The sequence below is a fragment of the Urocitellus parryii genome, chromosome 7 (assembly GCF_045843805.1).
Source record: "Urocitellus parryii isolate mUroPar1 chromosome 7, mUroPar1.hap1, whole genome shotgun sequence".
NCBI lineage: Eukaryota > Metazoa > Chordata > Mammalia > Rodentia > Sciuridae > Urocitellus > Urocitellus parryii.
The window spans coordinates 143560506-143576787 of record NC_135537.1 but is presented as its reverse complement, the minus strand read 5'-3'; the positions used below and the strand labels follow the sequence as shown (position 1 = coordinate 143576787).

Below are 16282 nucleotides of genomic sequence, written 5' to 3'. Positions count from 1 at the left end.
CCCAGGGCCTCACACGTGCTAGGCAAGCGGTCTACCACTGAGCCACAACCCCAGCCCTGTTTCTTTCTTTTAATTCTTGCACTATAGCAGTCTTATTAAGGAAGTAGGGGCCTAATTGACATGATGGAGATTTGGGCCTACTTTTTCTTCTATTAGACTCAGGGTCTCTGGTTTAATTCTTAGGTCCTTGATCTACTTGGAGTTGAGTTTTGTGCATGGTGAGAGATAGGGGTTTAATTTCATTTTGTTGCATATGGATTTCCCATTTTCCTAGCACCATTTGTTGAAGAGGCTATCTTTTCTCCAATATATGTTTTTGGCACCTTTGTCTAATATAAGATAACTGTACTTATGTGGGTTAGTCTCTGTGTCCTCTATTCTGTACCAATGGAGTGAGAACCTGTTTCTAAATAAAATACAAACTAGGGCTGGGGATGTAGCTCAGTGATTTGAGTGTCCCTGAGTTCAATCACTGGTACCAAAAAAAAAAAGTCCTAAGGAATCTACAAATTATTAGAGATAACAGTGGCAGGCCATACAAAAGTTCAACTATATTTCTACATTTGAGTAAAGAATTATTTGAAAATAAAATTAAGAAAATAATTTTATTTGCAATATCATTGAATAGAATAAAATAAATTTAAGCATGGGAGCAAACAACTTGTATACTAAAAACCATAAAACATAATTAAAGAAATCACAGAAAACCTAAATAAATGGAAAGCCAGTTCACATTCATGGATTGGAAATGTTAAGATGGTGATAGTCCACAAATTGATCCGCAGATTCAATGTAATCCTTATCAAAATCCATTTGGCTTTTATTTTGAGAAACTGACAAGCTGATCTTAATCATATGGAAATAGGGTAGGCATGGTGGCACATGCTTGTAATTCTAGCTTCTCAGCAGGCTGAGTTAAGCGAATCATAAGTTTGAGGCCAGCCTAGTCAATTTAGCAAGACCCTGTCTCAAAATAAAAAACGAAAAGGGCAAACATGTAAATGTAAGGGAGCTAGGATAGTCGTTAAACAATCCTGGAAAAAAAAAAAAAGACTCATACTTCCATATTTCAAAACTTGCTAAAAAGCTATAGAATAAACACTGTAGTATTGGGATAAGAATAGATGCATAGATCAATAGAATAAAATCGAGAAATATGCCCTTACGTTATGGCCAATTGATTTTTTTTTTCTTGTGGTGCTGGGGATTAAACCCAGGGCCTTGTGCATGCAAGGAAAGCACTATACCAACTGAGCTATATCCCCAGCTTGCCAATTGATTTTTGATGAATGTGCCATGACTCTTCAAGAAGAAAAGAATAGTCTTTTCAATAAATGGTACTGTGACAACTGAACATCCACATGCAAAAGAATGCAATTGGTTCCCTAGCTCACATAACGCCAACACCTAAATGGAAGCAAAAACTCTAAGAAGAAAACAAGTGTAAATCTTGGTGATTTTAGATAAGGAAATGGTTTCTTGGATGTGAATCTGAAAGCACAAACAAATAAAAAAAAAAAAGAAATAAAAATTTAAATATGTATATAATTTGGGTGTCACCAAAATAAAAAATTTATGGGGCCAGGAGTCTTTTGCTCAGTGGTAGAGTGCATTCTCATCATGCATGAGGCCCTGGGTTCAACCCCTAGCACCAAAAAACAACAACAAAAACCAAAACACTAATATATAAGAAAATGAGGGCTGGGATGTAGCTCAGTGATAGAGTCCCTGGGTTCAATCCCTAATATCATTAAATAAAAAAAAGACAACTCACACATGGAAGAAAATATTTGCAAACTATGTGTCTGGGGCCTCTTGCCAATAGCCATGTGAAGGAGCTGTCTTGGAAAGGGATCTTTCAGGCCCAGTGAAGCCTTCAGTTGACTGTTCCTGACTCCAGCATGCAACCTAATTAGAGACCCTGAACCAGAACCACTCACAGATTCCTGACCCACAGAAACTGTAAGATAACAAATATTTGCTATTTTTTTTAAATTCATTTTTTTGTTGTAGTTGGACACAATATCTTTATTTTATTTATTTTTATCTGGTGTTGAGGTTTGAACCCAGGGTCTAGCACATGCTAGGTGAGCACTCTACCACTGAACTACAACCCCAGCCCCCAAATGTTTGCTGTTTTAAGCTACCTAGTTTTGATCTAATTTGTGATAGATAATAAACTACACATGCAACAGATACCAATACATATTAACGAAAAATGTTTCCTATCTCCTGTCAACCCATTTCAATACAGAAGGCTCTTTGCCAGTCATAAAATAGGTCATGAATATAAAGTACCATGCTTTCTTGTCCCATTTTCTGTCCCCACTTCCCTGATGTTGATCAACACACATCTCTGATGAATTTTTTAAAATCTGTTCTCTGCAGTCAGATAGGGTGGCCTGTGGCTCTTTGAACCAAGTCTGTCCTGGCCTATCTCAGATGTTCTCACTTAATCTTCCCCAGAGAAGATGGTATTTTCACTACTGTTTCCACTAGTAATTCTTTGGGTCAGTGTCAGAGCCATCTAACATTAAGTTTTTGAAATATTTCCACTTTTTTCTGGAAGTGCAGTCAGCTTAGAAAGAAATCTACCTCTCTGGGCCCTTCCTGTGTTCCTGATCAGGGCTGGCTTCCCTGCGGTGTGCAGAGGACCTGTCAACTGTACTCTAAGGATGAAGATTTGAAAAAAAAACAAAGCTCATCTTTTCCCTGGAGTGGGAGGGTGGCTAAGAGCATTCAGATATTTTGAGATGAAACTGTTACCATGGGAATGTTTCCATCTCTCCCTTAATAATGATGGGTAGAAACAATGAACAGTACAGCTCTCAAACTCCAGAAAAAAAGGGAGCAGGAGAAGAAAACCGAGAGCTAGAAGAAGAGGTCCCAAAGATAGAATTGCTTAGTTCAGTCAGAACTCCGCCTTGGCTGCATTCTAGGAGAATGTGAGGCATTCACGGGTCAGCAGTTTCCCTGAGGTAGGTGGGTGAAGATTCTGCAGTATGTATAAGAGGGCTAAGTTGTTCTTCCCTTCCTGGGCTTTGGGGGCAGTGGCAGTGGCAGAATGGGGACTGGGGAAGGAAAACTGGAGACCTGATAAATCCAGATGCTTCTAAATACATTTCCATTTTTGTCTAGGAAGAGGTCAAGCTGAGAGTCTCCCAGTCCCCAGGGACTCAGGCTGTCTCCTGAAAGTAGAAATAATGCTGGTGCACATTCTCATCCTGCAACCCCAGAATTTCCTATGTCTCTTGACAAAGGCCCATAACCAGAAAGCAAACATCCCTTCCACCAATTACTTGAAGCACTGTAAGGGTCCTCCCAGGGCACTGCCAGCTGAGCTACTGTTTCTCCAGAACTTTGAGAAAGACGACAGATGACTCATTTTTGAGGGAAAGAATCTGACTTCTGTGACAGACATTTTGCCCTTGTCTGCCATAACCCCATACCCTCTCTAGGATGGATTTTGTTGTTGTTATTGTTTCTATTTTTTAAGAAGGGGCACCCTAATAGGGCCTGTGCTACAAAATGAATGGGAATCCAATCTGCTGGCTGGGAATTTAAGAACTCATATTGATGAACGGGGTTGATATGCACTCTGTGTGCCTCATTATTGTAAGTACCCCTTAAACATCATACAAAGATGAGGAGATGTATACCACTCTACTGAGAACTTTCACATACAATGAACTGACCCAAGACAAGGATTGCTCACTTACCTAAATCCTTACCTGATCATTCCCCAGTACTAAGATTGCTTGAAGTATCAGGATTCAGAATCTAAATTTCTTTCTTTTTTTGGAATCAAGAACGTAAGCAGCACTTGAACACTTCCTTGGGGTAGCAACTAAAAGATTATCCTTATAGGAATGCAGTTTAAGGACTAGAGGCAAACTGGATTAGGTGAACAGTCAGAGGACCAAGGATCAATCTTCCTTCTCTGAATAAGCACTAATGAAGCAAACCATACAGTTGATCCTGTCTCTCACACACTCTAGAACCTCACATTTTCTGTGCTAAAATTTATGATACCCCAAAAGGAAATCAGTTTAAAAATATGAATAAATATAAGATCAGTAAAGGAAATGCAACTAGGAGCTCTAAAGATAGGTGGTTCCATTGACCCAGAGAAATCAGCTGGGAGACACCCAAGGCAAGTTTCCTTGGTGGATTTCTCAGTCACTTGGCTTTGGGATTTCCATGATCCTGGTCACACAGGAAAACTTTGCCAATGATACAGCATCTCTTAATTCTGACTGTGGGCCAGAGCTTCTTCACTTGGGTGTAGAAGGTCATTTTTGGCACACAGTAACTGTGAATCCTAAAATGCGGCAGAATCCTGGTGGCGAAATAAGATGATGCTATATCTGTACCTGGCTGGCAACAGTTACATTCTGGTACATGTTTCAGCAGCCACTGAAATGTAACAGCTTAGCACAGCTTTCAGATGAGCACTATTCTGTTTCAAGAATATTATTACACAGTATATTTTTCAAATTCAGCTGCTACTTTGACAGACTTTACTGAAGTGTCTCAATTTTTTTACAATACTAAGCTGGAGGAAATTCCTCTAATGAGGTGATTATTGATCTCCAGTCCCAGAAGTATGAGGAACACAGGCACTTGAACTCTTGCAGCATAAATGAAACTACTCTTTATGTATGAACTGTTTAGGGTGCAAAGGGAATGTGACCTTATCCATAAAGTTCCTGGCAACTTCTCAGCTGGAGGAAAATCTCATTTTCTTAAATTCCCATTGTGCTTGATCTTACCTATTACAGTTCTTATCATTTCTCTACCTGTGGTAGATATTTATTTACATATTACCTCTCCCTACAGTACTGGAAGAGCTTTTGAACCAGGTACCCCCCTTGTAACTAATTCATTTTTATTTCTAACACCCCATCCAGAATCTTATACAAAGGCAGTTTCAAATACAAGTTCTTAAAAGAATGAATGGCTAAGTGGCATGAAGTCCTTCCTGATAAACAGTGTAAGTAGTAGGAAGAGAGAGATCATTGAGTTCAGGCCAAGGAGCTTTGGTGACTAGGTGACTTCAAGAAAGCTCGTCCTCAGGTGGGCATCATGGAGCATGCCTATAATCCCAGCAGCTTAGGAGGCTGAGGCAGGAAGATGGCAAGTCTGAGGCCAGCCTCAGCAATTTAGTGAGCCCTAAGCAATTTAGCAAGACCCTATCTCAAAATTAAAAAAATAAATAAATAAAAAGGGCTGGGGATGTGGCTCAGAGATAACATGCCATTAGACTGGCCTAGAACTTGTGATCCTCCTGCCTCAGCCTCCTGAGTTGCTGGGATTATAAGCATGCACCACCACACCCAGCCCTGAGCTTTATTTAAGTGTGATGGAATGATCATAAAAGAACTCAAGTATAAGGGTGGCAAGATGACTGGTGTAAGAATAGATTTTATAAGGAAAAGAACAAAATCAGGAAACTGTTGCATCACCTGTTCTCCCATGAGAGTAATGGCGTGATGGCATCATTTGTGAACCAGAAAACAGGCTCTCACTGGACATCAAATTTGCCATGCACTGATCTTTGACTTTCAAACTCCAGAACTAGGAGAAATAAATTTCTGTATCTTCATAAGCTTTATATGGCTATAGCAGTCCAAATAAACTAAGACAGCTCTAATACTCAAGAAAATCAAAACATTCTCAGCCCCTGTGGGAAGGTGGTTAAATAACACTCATAAAGGGGGAAAAAAAAATCCCAATACTTATTTATAGAGAGGGAAAGAGAATGACAAAAGTGAATTTATTTACAGAAAGAAATGGCGAATCTGGAATTCAAACCTGGGTCTTAGCTTCTACTCTCCCAGTCACAATCTCCTGCATTCCCAGTATTACTAAGAGATCATGTAGTCCCCAGGGCCGCTAGTCAGTATTCCCACAAGGGCTGTGTGACAGAGGAGCTGCTTCTCAAGTAAGGGTTGCATAAATCAAGAAAACTAAGTTAAAGTCAAGCACGTTGATATACAGCCCTCCACCCCTAGTACTTTAAGGTATATGGCAGGCTGATGCAAGGATCCAGTCAGTACTCAGTTCAGTGTCAGATATGGTTGGGCAGGATGAAGACCAGGAAAGCTTCCTCACATTCAGTTCCTGAGGGACAGAGGAAAGGTAATTTACTGAGACCTGGTTAATATATCAATTTCCACCTTATAACTCTTAGAAAGGGTAAGAGAATCTCTGGACAAAACACAGATGAGTGCAGGAGTGCCATACTAGGAGGGAGAGGTGGATAGAAGTGTACCAAATGCCAAGAAGTAGCTTCTGGACATTGTCAGGCAGGCCTTGACCTCCCAAGACCTAAGGGATAAAGATATGGGAGGAGATGGTTCCAGTTAGAGGGAGCATTGCTAAAGGCCCAACAGAGAATGGGCAAAGTGCCCATTTATGGTGATTATAGTTGAATGGGAAGAGTACAGATTTGGCTGCAAAGGTCTGGGAACAGGTTTGCAGAGCCTTGTAACAGAGCTTAAGATTTAAATTTTATCCTGAGGGGAAGATGTTGAAAGTTTCTTCCTTTCTTTTTTTAATCAAAATTTTTACTAGCAAATTTATAACTTAGATGACTAAGTAGATTGCAACTTCTTTGAAGGCAAAGTCTGTATTTTGGGGTTTTCAATGTCTAGTGCAGAAGTTCTCAAACCTTTTACATGCATCCAGACTCATGGGTTGAGGAACAGGAATAGAGGGACAGGGACAGTGATGGTTGTTAACAGCGATTTTGGTGGCAAGTCTTTTGATTCGGTTGGTCTAGCGGGGTAGGGGGTGGCTTGTGAAAACTGCATTCCTTACAAGTTTTCAGGTGATATGACCACACTTTGAGAATCTGGAGAAAAGGAAAAAGATTCAGGTTGAAAATCAGTAAAAAGGGTCATGGATGTTTGGACACATTCAGCTACTCCTGCTCCAAACGGTATATAGAAGTGGCTGGGATGGAAGAGGCTAGAATTATAGAACCTCAGAGGCTGACTGCAGAAAGATAAAAATAGTTAAGTTAGTGGCAAAGCTTTATTCTATTTGCCCCCTCCCCAATAACAGGCTCCCTTTCCAAGGTATTTTTTTCATTTATAATAGGTCAAAAGATAAAAAATAAAACAGTATTTTTTCAAATTAGCAATTTAAGAACAATTAAATGAAGTCATAAAGGGTGTTTGTCAACAGTTCTATCCCTACTTCCCTCTCTCAGTTATCTATACCTGAAATAAATCTAAGCACTGTGCCTATACCCCTCCCTCTCAACAGATGCCAGTGATTACCTAGTGACATCTACCACAGATGAGGGCAAAATCCCTTGGAAGAACTGAGAGGCTTCCAGAAACTCTGCCTTGCCAATTTTAACTCTTTTTAGTAATGTCAAAACTCTTCAGTGGGGTTTATCCTCCTTCATTTTTTCCTTCAGTTTGGCTATTATTATTATGATTATCACTGGGGATTTAACTCAGGGGTGCTTCACCACTGAGCTATACCACTAACCTTTTTTATTTTTTATTTTGAGACAGGGTCTAAGTTTGCTTAGGACCTCACTAAATTGCTGAGGCTGGCCTCAAACTTGTGATCCTCTTGCCTTAGCCTTCTGAGTCACTGGGATTACAGCAATGTGCCACCACACCAGGCTCAGCCAGGCTTTTTAAACAAATAAACCACAAATTTATTAAAATGCAGATAATAAAGCCCACTGGGTAAAGGTCAGCTCCTATAGTGAAATAAGTACTATATGGGGAACCAGGATGCTGGGTTTCAGTCCTAGCTCAGGCACAGACTAATAGCATGGCTGTGAATCAGTCATTTTCACTTTCTGAGCTCAGTGTATGCTATAAAAGTGTGGAGTTTGACAATGCACATTGTCTATTTTGACTTTAAAATCTAAGGAAATAAGAAACATCACATGGGTTATATATACACAGGGGTATATTTTCCCCAGGTAACTGGAGTTCACAATAAACATTCTCATGAGATTGTATGTCATTTACACAATTGGACACACTGAAAACAAACATCGATTAAGGACCAACAGAATAGCTCCAAGCAAGTGCTCAGAAGCGGAATTGATCTTCCTTTACCTTCTGAATGTCATATTGCCCTTTGAGGTTATTAACCCCAGCTTGGTCAGAGCACCATGTTGCTGCGAGCAATATAATCAGGAAAAGTGAAAAAAAAAAGTCTCCTATATGCCCAATCTTAGTTTCCATACAAACAAAACATGACTGCAGTATTTTTACATCTTTCCTAGCACTATAATTTTTCAAATTCTAAGACAACCAGATAATTTGATGCCCAATAAATGCTGCCATGCATCTTTCCATCAGTTACAATAGGGGTTGATCAAATCCAGACCACTAAAAATTTTTGTATAGAATATAAGCAAAGAATGGCTCCTACATTGTAAGTGGTAAAGAAAAATAAAATATTCTGAGGCAGGTAAAAATTGCATGAAATTCAAATTTCAGTGTGCACAGTCTTATTAGAATGCAGTTTTGTTTATAAATGTTGTCTATAACTGTTGTCATGCTAACACAGAATTTAGTAGTTGTCAAAGTCTCATAAACTGTCAAATCTTTATGGAAAAAATACAGCATATCTACTTGTATCACTGGGTTATTTGATTATAAATTGCAAATGTAAATTATGAATAAAAATGCTAAAGAAGAAAAACAGTGTTTTTGTGAGATTTTTTTTTTCTTTCAATTCTGGGGATTGAACCCAGAATGATCTACCACTGAACTATATCCCCAGCCCTTTTTTTTTTTTTTTTTTTTTTTTTTGGTACTAGAGATTAAACCCAGGGGTGCTTTACCACTGGGCTACATTCCCAGCCTTTTTTTTTTTTTTTTTGGTACTGGGGATTGAACTCAGGGGCACTTGACCACTGAGCCACATCCCCAGCCCTTTTTTTTGTATTTTATTTAGAGGTAGGGTCTCACTGAGTAGCTTAGTGCCTTGTTTTTTGCTGAAGCTGGCTCTGAACTCGTGATCCTCCTGCCTCAGCCTCCCCAGCTGCTGGGATTACAGATGCATACCACTGTGCCTGGCTACAACCCAGCCTTTTAAATAAATTTCCCTTTTAAGACAGGGACTTGGGGCTGGGGTTGTGGCTCAGTGGTAGAGTGCTCACCTAGCACGCATGAGGCGCTGGGTTCAACCTCAGCACCACACAAATGTAAAATATTGTGTCCACAAAAAAAAAAAAAAAAAGATGGTTTTATTAAGTTGCCTAGAGCCTCACTAAATTGCTGCGGCTAGCCTTGAAGTTGCAATCTTCCTGCCTCAGCCTCCAGAGTCACTAGGATTACATGCCTGGCTGGATTTTTGTTTTTGAGTGGGATCAATCCTTCATGGATACAGATGAACAACTGGATAGTTTGAAGACAACATTATACTGACTTATGCAGTTCATACAAAAGGGACATCAAAACTAACCACAGTTGTATTCTGGGGGCCAGAGAAGATTCATGCTCTACTACGGAGCTTGTGCACTCACCTGTTTCCTCCCTGACATTCGTTATTCAGCTGCCTTCCCTCAGGTCAAGAGAATTCTCATTTCATTCAAGACTGACTCATCAGGTTAGATCTTCTTTGGTGCATTCCCTAACAGGTGATATGAGGTGACATGTACATATGCACAAACAGATAGTCCAGATATCCATGGTCCTACTTTTTTTTTTTAAAGATAGGTTCTCATTAAATTTGCCACGGCTGGCTTTGAACTCGTGAATCTCCTGCTTCAGCCCCCTGAATAGATGGTATTTATAGGCGTGCATCATTGGGCCTGGCCTACTTCTCTTACAAGCCATTTCAAAATGGTGATATGCTCTCCAAATGCCTTACATCTGAGCCCACTCCTATTCTGGCATTTATCAGCACCAACAGTATAAAAAATTACTCATTTTTTTGGTCAAATGTGAAAAAGAAAAGACATGAATGGCAAAAAGCAACAAACCCTTGAAGTTACTTTAGCCATAGGACTACAAACCTTCAAAGTGATATTTCTTCACAAAACTGCTGTATTACTTATTAAAACATCATAGCAAACAGCCTCAAAACTGTCCATTTATAAGATAATGCAACTGGTGTAAAATCAAAGATTTCCTTTTAATTTCTAAGTCTTATTTTCTTCATTTTTCCTTAGCACTCTTATAGCTTGAGTCTACTGAGCAATTATGAAAGTCAAGAAAGCCTATTATTGTATTTCCCCAAGTTAATTTGTCCTTAAAGTGCATGTGGAATAAAGGAAAATGTCCACATGAGCCTACAGGATGAGGAGGAGGAAGCAGTGAGATGCCCTCTGCTTGCCACCCAGCCTGAGTGAGGGGGTCCTGCCAAGAACAGGAGATAAAGATGAAGGCAGCTACCACTCTGCCTTCTTGTGAACCAAAGACACTTAGCTTCAAATGAAAAGATTGAGAGAGAAAATCTAAACATACAGAGTCACCATTTTTGCCTCTTGGCAAACTACCTTCTTTCCTCTCTTCCTCAGAAATGTAATTTTCTATAAAGCACATTCATTTAAAACAATACTGCAGTCGAAATGGAAAAAAAACTTGGGAGAATTAATTGTCATTAAAATGTGGTGTATACTACTTTACAAGCTTATAGTTAGTGAGTTATACTGTCACTAGTTGTTTGGGAAGTCTAATCTTATGAGAAAATGTTCCTCAAAACAGCAAAGAAGAAAAATTATGTTAGTGGAGAAAATGAACATGGAAACCACAACAGAAGCCCTATTATTATGGTATACATGGGGGAAAACTATTGACCTTTTCTAAGAATAGATTTCCTTATAACTTTTAAATAGATATCCTCTTAAACTTATAAATCATACTTCACTATTTTCCAAATTTTTTTGTATAAAAATATTTTTCAAACTAATAAAGATAGAAACCAGAGGACTGGACTCACATCTGTGCAGAAATATTTACTTTGTAAGACAAAAAACTCAAGATCACAGTACACAGCATTTATTTATTTAAATACTTGAAAAGGTCAATGATGGAAAAAAATAGGTTTATCATGAGAGTTTATATTCATTAGATTTATTTTACCATTTAAAAAAGTGCTGCTTCTAGGTTATCCTAGCAGATATAGAACACTTCATGACACATGCAGCTACTGTAATATACTATAATAGACACAGCCATTATAGAATGATTTATACTTTGGGAGGAAATTCCAACAGTAGTAAGGGTAACTTGTTTATTTAAACTAAAAACAGTGATAATATACAAATTATTTTTCTCATTTGATTGAAAGGGCTATAAAATTTCACATACTGACAAAGGAAGCAACATAATCACATAGAGAACTCCTCAGCTCAATGCTTTTACCTTACTGCCTCCTTAAAGGAGAGTATACACTCAGCTATACAATTTTCTAGACTGCACAATGGCTTCAAGGCTGGCCTATCATAAGTGACTGAAAGTAAATTGTGTTGGTAAGCAGACATTGACTTGTGTGTTTTTAAAAATAGAGAGAAAATGGCAAATTGTGTCTCATGTACCCAAAGGATCATTTTGAGTAAATGTGAAATAAATAAGTGATCCATGAGTAAATATAATCTCTGGAATGACTTAAACCTAGGAGAGTGAGCCAAGTGAGCATTAACAATACCATGTAGAAATGACTAGAAACATCATTTCTAGAACTCAGTTTGGGAGACCATATTTTACCTGAATATATACATTATTTACAAAATATTCCCTTTTGGCCTCTGAAATGTAGCCATTTTAATTTGGCTATGATGCTGTTTTCTTTCCATATGCTAGCCAATACTGTAGTTATTACTATCATTAAAATATTCTTATGCATGAATTACAAATATTAATAAAGTAACTCTGCATGTATAAATATCTCAATATTTCTAGCAGAATTTAAAGCATTCAGAATGTACATAAAAGTATCTGTTTTTGGTAGGGCCAGTATTTTTTTTTTAATCATCGCTGTTTCAATAATGCTTTGTACATAGCAAACCCCAAAACTGCAAAAACAGTAGCACCAAAACTTGCTCGGAGCCAAAACGTGGAGCTCTTGAGGTCAGCTTGTGTCACATGCCTGTAGTCAGAAAATATAATTAATATTTAAAACATGGTTAGTAGGAAAATCTCACACCAGTCATATAACAGTCTACTTTTAGGGAAGTATTAGCACACTTGTCAGACTAATTGCATACAGTAATGCTTACCAAAACCTTTATCAGTACAGCCATGTATACACATTGCTTAGATAACCACCATCTTAAGAAAATAATATAATGCAGACAAATTAGTAAAAGCAAATGTCTTTGATACTACTTGGGAATTGGCATCTAAAATTTTGAAATTTCTTCACATGGTAAATGAAATTAGATAAATCAATCCATCACTTTTTAATACCACCATGGTCCTGTGAAATGAGAATTAAGGCTGGGTTCTCATAATTTTGAGGGTCATATTCATGGAATGTAACTAAGGTACAATCTTCTATCCCAGGAACCAAAAGCTATCTTGTAAGCAGTTAAGCGACAAGTGACAATACTTTTTTAAGAGCAAAGATTAAAGTCAACTTTGGAAACAGTGGGTTCCATTAAAGTTTACCCCCCCAAAATCCCAAAGGGAATGGGTAAGATTTGCCAGTTTACATTAATTTGGTTACTACTAATTAAACAGAAAACAAAAACAAAACCAAAACCAAAACCCTGATGTTAGTCAGACAGGCAGTGATAATGATACCAAATAAAGGACAAAATGTAACATGATGGGTTGAAAGGTAATGACATAAAAGAAATCATCTGATGCATGACAAGAATGGGGACAGCCTGTACCACAAACTGAGTTTGTGAGCATGCTCAGTTAATAACACTGCTAAGCACCCTCAAGAGTCTCAAGTATGACAGCTTACCATGAAGAGGATAAAGCTTTAAAGTAAAGGTTGGAACATTTTATTCAAGTGTCACTGAAGTCTTAGTTTAGTGAACACAACTGAGGTGATGTAAAAAACTTCCAGAATTAAAAGCTTGGAAAGCCTATCTAGTTTAGGTTATTTTACAACTAAGTTTCACAGATTGAAGCAAAAGTGAGACATCATTAAAAGACCAAGACACTGATATATGCAAGAATATGAATTCAAATTGCAAAAAAACTACTGTGCCTCAGTAACAGTCACAGAATGATTAGTTATCACAAAATGCAGTCTGTACATCCCTAGAAACAAAATTCCACAAGTCAGTGCTCCATGCTCATCTCCATGACCAAGTAACACATGCCATTCCCATTTCTCACTCTTACCAGTTTAAGGAAGAAAAAAAAATCATTCCTCATATAATTATTTTTCATAAAGCATAGTGATAACACACGTTCATTTTACCTTCCAAGTTAGTTCTTTCAACAGGCAATGTTTTATTTATTTTTTTTTTAAAGTTAGAGAGTTTCATTTTTTCTAGCTGGAAAACCTCTAACAAGGTCAACCCATTGTTGTGGGAAATGTTACCTGGTTTCAAGAAAAAGTGGACCAGGAGATGACTCCATGAAGATGGAATCTTCTACAGAGCTGACGGCGTGCACCTGGTGAGTAATACTGCCTTCGTCGTCTGCTAACAGCATGGCACCCCACTCAGCTACCCGGGCTCTTAACCTTTTATACACATGCACACAGTTTGCAGTTCACAGCAGAACTCATGAAAGAAGTGACTCAAAATAACATCTCTCAATTAAACGTCCCACGCGTATACTAAGTTGCCACTCTATATGATGCATCTCAAGCCTTCTATAATTAAAATAAATGTATTCCCTAGCAAATTGCCAAACCTAAAAAAAAAAAAAATTCTATATGTACTCTTAAACATTCATACACCAACAAGGAAACCTAAAGCTGTCACATACATTCTATATATCACTCTGAGGCTAGTCTTGATATATCTGAAACACTAAGAGAAGTCCTTGAAAACAATACCCAAAACAGTACCTGACAACATATGATAATCACAGTATTCATTCAAAATGAGGTTAGCAATTATTAGTCATGAAGTTTATTGATGCTTCTATAATTCAAAACTATCAAAAACTACAAATATACATCTGTGAAAATTTGACTCCAACATCCCAAACTCATAGACCACCAATGACTTGTGATGAGAAAATAATGTTTACATCTCTAATAGTGATGTGCAGAATTTCAAGTGAAAGCACAGGCAAAATGTCTATTAGAGCTTTTGCTTCAGCTTTGGTTTCCCAGTACTTATCTTCACTGATAACAATTTTTACATTTGTTCTTTAATCTGGGGGAAGAAAGGCATTAGGATTATAGCTAGTCATAATCATAATGAAGATAAGTCAAAATGACTTCTTTTTTTAATATTTTTTAGTTGTCAATGGACATTTATTTTATTTATTTACATGCAGTGCTGAGAATCGAACCCAGTACTTCTCACATGCTAGGCAAGTGCTCCACCACTGGGCCACCACTCCAATACCTCAAAATGACTTCTTGGTAAATAGTCTTTACATAGGGGTATCTGTTTCACATAGCTCCTTTGGTTGTGTTTTAGGACAGCATTATCGTTCATGAAATAAAAGTCTTCTGACTGACAACATTGCTTAGTTTTTTTCTGCATTTCAAGATGTAACTGTATTTTCCCCAAGCTATGATATAGCCTTCAGAGGTAAAATAGAGGTATGTATTTATATATCAAATAGTATAGATACATACTTAGACAAGCCAGTTTAAAACTTAAGGCAACTATTAACTCAAAATATATTTCAATGGCTCCATCAATGTTATACAAATTGTTTAAGATACTTTTAGACATGAAAAGCTACTTAGAGTACTATTTTATGTCTTTACTGAACATTTAAAAGCTGCACTACCAGGGTGTATTTATAAGAGAAAGTATTTATAATAGATGGCATACTTGTCATTGCTTAGATAATTAATATTTTCTGAATACAGAATAGTGTGATCTTAAATGTGTCCCATAAGTATAAAAAACTGACTTATGTTTCTCATTTCAGGTCTCAAACAGAAGCAAAGTAACAGTTTTATAAAACCGTATCTAGTTCATCTCTAAACTCAAGCAGAAATAATTCTTCCACATTCAAAAACAATTCTTTCAAAATGACTCACATATATCATCAGAATAAATTATAATATCTTATTGTATAACTTTTCTTCTTTTTTAAAGTTTACTTTCTTTTCAACTATAAAAAAAGTAATATACACTCATTAGAAAATATATGGAAAATAAAGCAAAGGAAGAAACTAAGATGTCTAAATTTTGAGTACTTCCTTTTAGTTTTTTTCTATGCATTTTCAGATAGCTTCAAACACAAGGTGTAATTTACATTTATATTAGTACATATTATATATATTTATATGTAATCTTACTATAAGAATTTTTCTATAGATTATAGAAATATCATTTTAAACAGCTGCATTATATTCCATCCTCCTACTCTGGCTATCTCCATTTTCTGATTACTAAAAATAATGAGCATCTTTCTACTATAAAATTTTTCTATTTAGGATACTTTTCCTTAGACCTCACAGAAATGAATATTACATGGTCAAAAATGTGTGTGTGTGTGTGTGTGTGTGTGTGTGTGTGTATGTGTGTATATAGAAAGGTTCTTTTTTGTACCCAGTGATACAGCAGAATCACCAATTTTTCCTACTATATGTGGAATATAATCATTTAGTTCAGCAGTATCTCTTTTTAGAACCTAAGAAATAAGAACCTAAGAAATAATGCTGGAACATAACCCAAATTGATCATTTGAAGCTTGTCAGAGCTCTCAGATTCTTAGGTGGCAAATTCTGACTTAGAAGTGCTTAGGACTCAACTGTATCTTAGCTGTCAAGCTCTCTTCCATACTGGTGTGAGAAGCAACATGTTCTGATTTAGGTATCATTATGGTTTCTTCTTAATAATACAGATGGAAGAAAATGTTTCACAATTCAGGCAATTAAATGAATTGTTTCTATGAACAGTCCTTCATGGCATATGAGGATGACCACGATCCTGTGGACTTTGCAATGACTACCTTAAAAGAAGGCAGACAAAAACACATTTGATTAACTCAACAATTTATGGTGACTATAAAGACATGAACTAAAATGCTTTATTGGCTCAATATATTTAAACAATAATAAAAAAGGGAAATTATCATTGTAATTATTTAGAAACATAAAATACCAAATTCTAAAGGGTCCAAAGGAATTAAATCTATTCTAGTTATTTCCAAATAGGGTATTTTTAATATTCTAGTTGAGATTTTTTATCATCTGC

The 16282-nt window shown here is 37.0% G+C and overlaps 1 protein-coding gene across 9 annotated transcripts in view; it reads right to left on the bottom strand.

Moving 5' to 3' along the window:
• Window positions 1-6101: 6101 nt before the first annotated feature.
• The window catches only part of Rhot1 (ras homolog family member T1), a 71311-nt gene continuing 61130 nt past the window's right edge, over window positions 6102-16282 (bottom strand). For 4 of the 9 annotated variants that reach the window (XM_077800413.1, XM_077800414.1, XM_077800408.1 and 1 more), the window contains one exon: window positions 10976-12075. In XM_077800413.1, the coding sequence (XP_077656539.1) occupies window positions 11958-12075 (118 nt within the window). In that variant the 3' untranslated portion in view covers window positions 10976-11957. Of the gene's footprint in view, window positions 6124-10975; window positions 12076-13488; window positions 13806-16282 lie in introns of those variants that run through there. The other 5 variants (XM_077800412.1, XM_077800407.1, XR_013343881.1 and 2 more) reach the window with 4 other exon arrangements.